This window comes from Dermacentor andersoni, chromosome 9 (assembly GCF_023375885.2).
Source record: "Dermacentor andersoni chromosome 9, qqDerAnde1_hic_scaffold, whole genome shotgun sequence".
Classification (NCBI taxonomy): Eukaryota; Metazoa; Arthropoda; class Arachnida; order Ixodida; family Ixodidae; genus Dermacentor; species Dermacentor andersoni.
In genome coordinates, this window is record NC_092822.1 from 26239466 (window position 1) to 26249669 (window position 10204).

A 10204-nucleotide genomic window follows, 5' to 3' on the forward strand; every position below is an offset into this window, starting at 1 on the left:
CCGCAATTTGTTCTGTCTCTTTGAAGCCAGCGGGAAATGAAGCCACGGAAGGCGAAAGGGAATTCAACTGTGTTTCTTAATTAAAATGTGCGATTCATAAGCGAGAGGGACTAAGGATATTAAGAGAGACAAATCTATTAATCTAACATTTAGGTTAAGACACATTTAGTTATCATTATGCCGTCCTTGTCATTATTTTTGTTTGCCTGGCTACAGCGGTGGCTCAGAGGTTAAGCGGCGGGTGCGACTCCCGGCCGAGGCGGCTCCATTTCGGTTGGGAGCAAAATGCAACAATGCCCGCGCACCTGTATTAACTTGCAGGGTGTCTACCAACCGGGGAAACCGGGAATTCTCAGGGATTTTGAGTAGTCTTGAGGAACTCAGGGAATTTGTGCTTCAACTTGGATGTCATTTTATTGAAAGGGAACGAAAGTCGCCCTACTGCTGGCTCGAGTAAAGGACAGGAATCGTAACGAATTGTCTTTGACGCCGTGTCGGTGGCTGGAGTAGTTGCCAGTGTATAGGCAACGACCGATTTTTCCGGGCACTCAATTTTTGTGATATGCCCGATAATGCGGACGGGTTCGCGGCACCACCACGTGCCCCATAGGGTCCAATGTGTATCTATCTGTAATTGCAGACGCAAGAACCCTTCACTGTCCGATTTTCATGTGTAAGAATCTGTAATTTCAGACGCAAGAAACCCTTCGCTGTCCGATTTCCCGGACTTTTTGCTGCGGCCGCAGGTCCGAAACGGCATTAATCAAAGCGAACATCGCTGTTTTGATTATCTAGCCGCCTCGAACTAGCGGTCTCGCCCGCAGATCCGCTGGCAGCCTTAGCCACCACCGCGGCAGCGCTAGGCTTAGCTGCTTCGACGTTCGCTATTAAGGTTCTTGCCGTTCGGTGCCGTGTTTTTCATTGAAATAATTCGCCGCTGTCAGTAATGGCACCAACTCCGCCTCTGTAATCCTCGCGATTGGCTTCGAAGCTTAGGAAGCATAACGCGTTGCATAATGCCGGTTCTCGAAGGACAGCTTCGCCTCAGCACAGCAATGTTACGCGGTGAAGCGTACGTAAAGTACTGCGGTGAAGCTTAACAATCGTGGGAAGGGGAAATTGTCACGGGACACGGTACGTATTCCATAAATATACACGCGTGCACACGCCGTCTCCTGTCACAGTACGTGCACCGATATGCCTAATAAGTGTACTGGCAGGCCTCCATAGCCACTCGTGCTGCAACATTAACAGACCACCGGTTAACCGGTTACATGGCCTGCCTAGCTCCACTTTTTCCTCTTAATGTCAACTAAGGAAAGCCGCATGCGCGAAGTTAACCGTTCTTTGCAACTCAGATGCTAAAGGGAAATGGAAGTGACCGAAATGAGAACACCTATTCCACATTACGCGCGCCAAGCTCTACCGTTGAGCTGTCGCGGCGGCCGTTCTTTTATCCACTTACTAGAGTATTAATTACAATAGCAATTTATTCGGAAACTCCGAGCGAATTCTCGCCATTGGCGTCGCCGTGAGGTTCCGTGTAAACCCCAAGTGCGATAGGATCCTATCGTGCCCTGCGCCCCGCATGCTTTAGGTACGAGGGAAAGCGTGCGACGGTGAGCCGAGACGGACGGTGACTTGATGCGCGCTGCCTTCACGCGTCCCCAATGTTTCTAAAGTCTGCAACTAAAAAGTTACCTGATATAATTAGTTCATTAGTAAATGAATTGTTTGGTTTTTCTTGCAAATAAGTATTGCCTGAGAAAGAGAGAGAGAAGTTTAATGATACGAAATATATTTTGCCTGAGGTATATTCCTCTAGCCTGCTACTCCGCGTTGTGTGAAGGGATAGATAGATAGATAGATAGATAGATAGATAGATAGATAGATAGATAGATAGATAGATAGATAGATAGATAGATAGATAGATAGATAGATAGATAGATAGATAGATAGATAGATAGATAGATAGATAGATAGATAGATAGATAGATAGATAGATAGATAGATAGATAGATAGATAGATAGATAGATTAGATAGATAGATAGATAGATAGATTAGATAGATAGATAGATAGATAGATAGATAGATAGATAGATAGATAGATAGATAGATAGATAGATAGAAGTATTGCCAGAGCAGACATTTCATTTGTAGGGACGTAATGTGAGTAAATATTCGTCTTTCTTTTTTAATAATGTAGTATCTCTATGAAACGGACCTGCATTTTTATATTTAGCTTCGTACTGACGTTATGCCGCGTGGCAACCCAAGCGAATAAAAAGATATGTTCGTCATTTTTCTGTGCGAACAACGATAGTAGCGTATGGTATTCGTAAAGTTTAATACAGATCGGGTGGAAACCAGAAATAACCAATTTACTGTTTTCACCGATTATGCAGTTCGTACCACACGTTTAACGGTGCTTTTCAGTTTTCTCTTGCTTTCTTCCTGCTTATTTTTCTTGTTGAACGGGAGAACTACTAGCCTATCGAGTAGTGAGGGCAGTTGCAACAGAAAAAAGACCCGTTTCCATAGTCGCCCTCTAGTCTGAACCATTGTCTAAGGAGCTTTAAAACATGGTGTTCTGATGTCCCACATGAACTTCACACGGTAGAGCCATCGTAATTTATAGTGGTGCTACGCTTGACCAGAGAGATTGCAAGCCCAACCTAAAGTCCCTAAGGTTTTCGTTCGTGCGAACTATTTGTCAATGAATAGCTGGCTTCGATAATATTTATATTTTGCTTATATGTTAGCAAGAACATGTGCGTGAAGGCACGTTCTTACCACGTTCTTGTTGACCGCTTCAGCGCGAGAACATGCTTTCCACGTACGAGCATAAGATTTCGACTATTCTCTGAACATGTAAGAATGCATTATAATCTGCAGATGCGAGGTCACTCGGCACTGCGAAGTGCTCTTCATGTCATAAGCATTTTTATACGATCGCGCTTCGAATCTGCTTGGAAGGTGCCAACGCCAGCTTTGCGCAAGTAGGGGCTGGCAACACACTCTATGACCATTACGCCGCATTGCTTAGTTCTCTGAGAGGCCAGCAATAAATAAATATATTGAAAGGACGCAAGTAATCAAGCAAACTAGATCAACGAAACCACCAAACCAGCCATACCCAATGCAAAACAAACAAGCGAGTGCGTATCAGAGCTCTTCTCTTCTGAAAACTAGCCCTTGGCTTATTCCCGGACAGACTTACTGCTACGCGACTAGCACACCCACAGCCATGGTCACACACATTGTTCAGCTTCCAAGCGGGCAGGCGTAGCAGACACGCGAGGCGTACGAGGCACCTCAAAACCAAGAACAGTTCGAAGGCAAATGCGAAGGGTCATTCTTATACGGCACGGAAACGCCCAAAGTACAGAGCAAATCATCGGTTCTCTTAATGCGCATCCACGCGTAAACGTAGTTTGAGCCTGAGACCGCGGTTAAAAATAGAAAACGAAACCAGACCCGACGCCAAGCGATGCAGATGTCATCGTCAGCAGACTTTCATCCGGGGCCTGACACGTTCCGATGCGTTCCGCGTCGAACGGTCGTCAATCCAGCGGGTTCGGAAGTAGACGCTGTTAGCGAAACTGCGCAATAGGTGAGCGTTTTGTCGGGAACGCTGTCAACGCTGCCGTGCCCGCTGTCCGTGAACTCGACTGCCTGCACGGACGATAATCTCATGGCTGCTTTTAACATCGACTACACTCCTGCGAGCAGCGTCACCGTGCATAGCCGGGCTGCGCCGCCGTACGACGGAAACCCGATAGAAATGCGCAGGTACTACTTCCACGGCACACTCGTCGACGTTCCGGTCGTTCTTGGTGGCACGCCGCAGCTATTTGTTCGCATCCCCTGCGGACTGATGATGACCAGCTTGCCGAACGGAGGGATGGACGACAGGCCCCGGAGTCGGTTTGTTGTGCACTCCGTCCCTTGTTACTGCCCCGCGCTAGCTGGCTCCGGGCCGTTTCCAGCGGTTGCCGTGCCCGCCTACGGAGAGGTGGAACTGGCCGAGCATGCCCCGATTCAGGTAATACTGCGCCAGATACTGAGTGCTGTGCCTGTCATCCTCGTTGCGGGCCACGGTCAACCCCAGACCCTGACGCATACTCCACTTGGCCAGGTTCCGATGCTTGCTCAGGTGTCGCCGGCCATCCCGGTTCAACACCTGGGTGTGTCCGATGCCTCCGCCATGCCCGTTCTACTGACACCAGTTTCAGCTGACGCCGACGCACTGTCGCAAACGCCGGTGACGGCCCTGATGGGGACGCCAGCTGCTCGGGCAATGAAGAAGCCGTCGGAGTGGACGGTGAACGAGGTCGCGGAGTTTATAAGGCAAATTCCGGGATGCGCCCGCTACGTCCGAGTGTTCCGGGCACACCAGATCGATGGCGGCGCTTTGCTGCTCCTGTGCGAGCACCACCTTATCTCGGTCATGAACATCAGCGTTGGCGCGGCCGTCAAGATCCGCTCGGCGATAAAGTGGCTGCGCCGTAAGGAGAATGAAGGACCAGTGGGTCCATAGTGAACCTTTGCCTCCCCCGTGTTATGCTGAGTGTGTTCATCATCGCTTCTTTCGCTGACAGCAAGTCCGGTTGTTGTTAATTCACATTTTATGGCCAAGTCGCGCATAGACGCTAGTCACGATTGGCGCTACGTTGCAGCCTGCCACGTGACGGCATCGTTGTTCAGCGTTGCCGTGCGTTACTGTAAAATGCTTTTATTTCGCGAAATAAATTATTTTGTGGGTCGTGTTTCCTCGCAGTCTCCTTTTGTAACCTTCGTTAATGGACGCTGGTGTTACGGCAGGTGGTCCCTCAGGTGCTGTCTGTGTGTACCCGACCGACCACTTTGAAAGGCTATTGCGTGGCGTTATATTGCGTGGCGTAAACTCCAGGAACGCCGCCTCACTGGAGCGACGATCATCACGTCTGCCTAGGTAAACTATGTGAATCAATGCGTGCGAGATGAAGATGACGCCGAAAGAAGACGCTTCAATCCTTTCGTCACCTGGACTTGCCCTAGTACAGCCAGTCAATGCACTCAAAACTTCCCGCGTAGTGATAGAGAATGTTGCTCCTTCGAATGATTAGCTGACCGTCTCGGCGTTACGCGCAATCGATAAACGCTTAGCTTGGCTTTTCTGGCAGTATGCGCTCCTCTCACGTACGTCATGAGTGATTCGTTCTTTGTCCTGTGGTGCTATTACTCCGAGAGTACAATTATGAACACTCCAGGCGAATTTACGGCGTTGCCGCAATGGTTCCGTGTTAAGTGCGGCAAGATCCTATATTGCGCCTAGCGCACTGTATGCTGTGGGTGCGAGGGTGAGCCGAGAAGGGTAGTGGCTTGATGCCATTTTGTTGATGCCCGCCGGCCTCCAGCATCTTTCCTTTCTCTAGATCACTATCATCATCATCGTTCAGTAAGCAACCGCAAAGGAGAGAGTGCGGCTGAGGACGCGGCGACATAAGCACGCGCTAGGGGGGGGGGGGGGGGGGGCACGTGAGCGCGCATCTTCGCATCTCTCCCTCTAGGCCGGCCGTGGCTCTGTGTGTGGCTGTCTGTGCTGCTGAGCACGCCACCGTCCGCCACCCCCTGCGCCCTGTCTTGGAGCTAATCTGCGACGGGTGCAAGGCTAGGTAAGCCGAGAAAGCTGATCTCTTTATGTGCGCTGCCTTTTCGCGGGCCCAGTGTTGCAGGTCGCGTAGTCTCGAGTTTCTGAGACGCCTTGAAGCGAGAGGCAGCACAGAGAAGTGGACGCATCCCGAGACGGGGCGCTCTTCATGACAGCGTCGTGAAAGCGATTGTTCGGGGTGGTCGAGTGATATCTCTTCATATTTTCCTGTGCGTGCGTGACACCATGCTTCTTATTATAAATAGTAAACGAATGCTTACTGTTATTAACACCACTGATAAAACTACGAGCATTAACTCTCGTAGTTGTCTAATACTTTCCGATCAATATCAGTGCTTCGATTTTCGGACAAAACGCTGACTTGCCGCCGTATTGCCAAAATAACCATCGTGTCATCTCTGATTGGCCCACACGGAAGCTACAACAGCTACTCTCATTAGCTCGTAATATCGACATGGCGTAATTCGACTGTGTCGACACTACCACACCCTCCTTCGGCTCCTTTCTCGCAATTTGCTTCAGAGCGCAGCTCTTAATAGCCCGTTCCTGCGGCAAGCGCCGTCGGCGGCGTCGGCGTAACCGAGCGAACGAGTACCGCGAAGAATGAAAGCGAACGCGGAGCGCAGCGGTAGATGAAAGAAAGGCGATAGCGAAGAGGGGAGGAAGAAAGCACAGAAGGTGGGTCCAGCTAAAGCCCCTTAAACTTCGTAAAGTAGCGACGCTCTCCTCCTCCGCCTTCACTCCTCCTCGTTTCTCCTCTCTTTCACGCTCCCTCCTCGACCGTGGTGCCGCCTACACTGCTCGAGCGTAGCAACGGCGCCAACATGCGTTCCTCGCCACTCCGTAGACGCTTTTCGAGCAAAAATGGCGCTGATGCACGGCGCGAGGGCCCACGTGATGCTATTAGGCCAATAGCGACGCGGCGTCGGCCTCGGCCAGAGCGCGCGAGGAGGAGGCAGCCTTCTTCAAAGCGTGGCACTACTTTACAAAGTTTAAGGGGCTTTTGGTCCAGCAGAACCATGAGGCTGAATGCGGAGGAGGAGCGCAAGGGAGACGGCCAGCGCATGCACTGTCACGGCGTCTGCAGCTGCGTGGGCGATCTCGTCTGTACTTCCGAGGGGAGGGGAAGGCAGGGTGCCGTGAGGTGGGGACGGCTACGTTCTCCGCTGTTGAGGTCAGTCTCCCCGCTCCCCCTTCCCGGAATTTTTATGTACCAGGGCCACTTGACAAAAAAACTTAATGCGACAACTTCCGCCTGACCCACGCCCCTACGTCGGTCAAGTGCGCCCCCCCCCCCTCTTCCCTAAAAAAGTAATCGTGGAAATGCCAATAGATGCACATATTCGTAACAGATGGGGCATGTTTCTGCTGCATCGAAAGGCCGGAGACGACTCAGCACGTCATAAGTGAAGGCCAAGATGTTCACCCGGCAAGAACTGTAGGGGACGTTCACCTTCCAGTAGTTCTGGGATACAAAGCGAACCGAGGCATTCATTGGTCAGCGGCTGAGATAAGCCAGAGGCGTTTAGATCATCGGTGTACAAGAAAAAGCAGGGAAGCGATGGATAGAGCCGGAGTCGTTGCAGATAAGCAAAGTTCTAATGAAGGTGCTTTTTTTAGGCTTGTAGCGCAGCTCAGAACGAGTCATCCTTGTCGTACGGACCCTCCGGTTGCCACACGAAACGCTGTGGTAATAGTGCGCCTACGTAAGCAGTCAAAGCGCCATACTAAAGCTATATATGTGTTGAGACTCGCCATCGAGCGCGGTTGTGTGTGCGGCGAATCAAACGGAAGAAAATAATAATATATCGATGGAAGCACACGCTTTCTACGTGTGCTTGCATGAGTGCATGTCTGGTCAAACAAGTACTAAACTAACCTTATGCTTGAACGCGCATGCAGCTGCTGTGATATCTATATGTGCGATACCACGGCGTCTGTGTATAAGAACACGGTGTTACAAAGAAGCAACTATGGAGAGAGCGAGAGAGAGAGAGAGCAAGGAGAGGAAACGCAGGGAGGTCAACCATTCGAGCATCCGGTTTGCTACACTACACTGGGGGTAAGGTAAAGGAGAAATAGAAAGAGGGAGAGTTGAGTGCACGTGGGAGGATGCACAGGAACGCCCACGAGCGGTGTCTCAAACCGGTGCAAAAGTGTACGAGTGCAAACGAAGGCAAGCAAGGAATGTGCTGCCAGGGACTGGCGCCCACGCGAGATAGCAATCAGGTCGGCCGATTGGCCACCCAAGTATTATTTACACTCTACCGGCCTGAGCTTTCGTTTGTTGATTCCAGATGAGTACACGTTGAACAGATTGTCCACCCACTCGAAAAAAATGGAAAAAAAAATTTTACAGAGGCGATTTGAATACTTACGTGAACCAGAACGCAGATGTGTAGATGGTACATGGGACCGGAAGCTTCGCATGGGCGCAGGCTCACCGTTGCCAAGGCACGTGCGAAACCGCCTATACTACCACCTCTTGTCCTACTGGTCTCCTGCTTTGCCTTCCTTTCTTTATTGAAACCACAAAGAAAGTGCGGCTTCGAGCCGCATAGCAGCACCACTTGTTAAACAGTTCAACAGAAGCGTCTATAAACTTTATTGTCTTTCAGTTCTTTGTCGACGATGTGTTGAAAGTTTATTGACCTTCCGCAACAACAGTTGTGGTGGTTGTCAGCCTGAAACCACCGTGGTATTCTAAAATGAATAGTTTCGTGCTTAGTCGCAGGTAGCAGCCTGCGTTAGTTTGCGCCCAAGCAGGCACGTACCCAGGATTTTTTTTCGGGGGGGGCCCACCACCTCCATCATCATCATCATCATCATCATCATCATCGTCCTGTTTTATGTCCACTGCACGACGAAGGCCTCTCCCTGCGATCTCCATCACCCCTGTCCTGCGCCAACCGATTCCAACTAGCGCCCACGAATTTCCTAATTTCATCGCTCCACCTAGTGTTTTGTCGTCCTCGATTGCGTTTCCCTTCTCTTGGTACCCATTCTGTAACCCTAATGGTCCAACGGTTATCTAACCAGCGCATTACATGACCTGCCCAGCTACATTTTTTCCTCTTGATGTCAATTAGAATATCGTGTATACCCGTTCACTCTCTGATCCAAACCGCTCTCTTTCTCTCTCTTAACGTTATGCCTAGCAAACTTCGTTCGATCGCTCTTTGCGCGGTCCTTAACTTGCTCTCAAGTCTCTGCCCCATATGTCAGCACTGGCAAAATGCACTGATTGCACACCTTACTTTTCAATAATAATGGTAAGCTTCCAGTCAGGAGCTGGCAATGTCTGCCGTATGCGATCCAACCTATTTTTATTCTTCTGTGAATTTCCTTCTCATGATCAGGGTTCCCTGTGATTAATTGACCTAGGTAAACGTACTCCTTCACAGTCTCTAGTGGCCGACTGGCTATCCTGATCTCTTGTTTCTTTGCCCGGCTATTTATCATTATCATCTTCTGCATATTAATATTCAACCCCACTCTTACACTCTCTCTAGTAAGGTCTCCAATCATTTGTTGTAACTCGTCTGCATTGTTGTTGAATAGAACAATGTCATCGGCAAACCGAAGGTTGCTGAGATATCTGCCGTCGATCTTTACTCCTAAACCTTTCCAGTTCAATAGCCTGAATTCTTCTAAGCACGCAGCGAATAGCTTTGGAGAAATTGTGTCTCCCTGTCTGACCCCTTTCTCTATAGGTATCTCCCTGCTTTTCTTGTGTAGAATTAAGGTAGCTGTAGAACCTCTGTAGATATTCTTACGCGAAGGACGAGTCAGTAAGACGAGAAACTATTTACAGAATATATTTACAACAACGGTTGGAGCGCTGACCGGTTAGATTCACAGCGCGAGCCCAGTTCGTTCTTCCTCCTCTTTTCTGGAGTGATGGCGCCTACGCGCCTCGTTCAAACAAACAAATACCACACGCATGTAGCAATATTTTCCAAGCTTTTTACGTAAGCGTTCTGTACTCCTTGACTACGTAGTGCCTCTATGATTGCTGGTATCTCTACTGAATCAAATGCCTTTTCGTAATCTATATAAGCCACATAGAGAGGCTTATTGTACTCTGCAGATTACGCGATAACCTGATTGATGACATGGATGTGATCCATTGTAAAGTATCTCTTCCTGAAACCGGCCTGTTCCCTTGGTTGACAAAATCCACTGTTGCCCTTATTCTATTCGAGATTATTTTGGTAAATATTTTATATAATACTGGGAGCAAGCTAATGGTCCCATAATTTTTCAATTCTTTAACGTCTCCTCTTTTGTGGATTAGTATAATGTCTGCATTCTTCCAGTTTTCTGGGACCCTTGCAGTCGATAGACACTTCGTATAATGATCCGCCAGTTTTCCAAGCATTATGTCTTCTCCATCTTTGATTAAATCAACTGTTATTCCACCTTCTCCTCCCGCTCTTCATCGTTTCATGTCTTGCAGGGCCCTTCTGACCTCATCGCAAGTTATAGGAGAGTTTCTGTATCCTGTTCACTACTGTTTCTAAGTGAGGTATCGTGACTCCTCTGGGTAC

General features: G+C 49.2%; 1 protein-coding gene across 1 annotated transcript; it reads left to right on the forward strand.

Moving 5' to 3' along the window:
- Positions 1-2940: 2940 nt before the first annotated feature.
- On the forward strand, positions 2941-4772 carry LOC129383714 (uncharacterized). The gene is made up of 2 exons (XM_055068385.2): positions 2941-4046; positions 4140-4772. The coding sequence occupies exons 1-2, from the start codon at positions 3696-3698 to the stop codon at positions 4539-4541; spliced, it is 753 nt and encodes a 250-aa protein (XP_054924360.1). The 5' UTR covers positions 2941-3695; the 3' UTR covers positions 4542-4772.
- The last annotated feature ends 5432 nt before the right edge of the window (positions 4773-10204 follow it).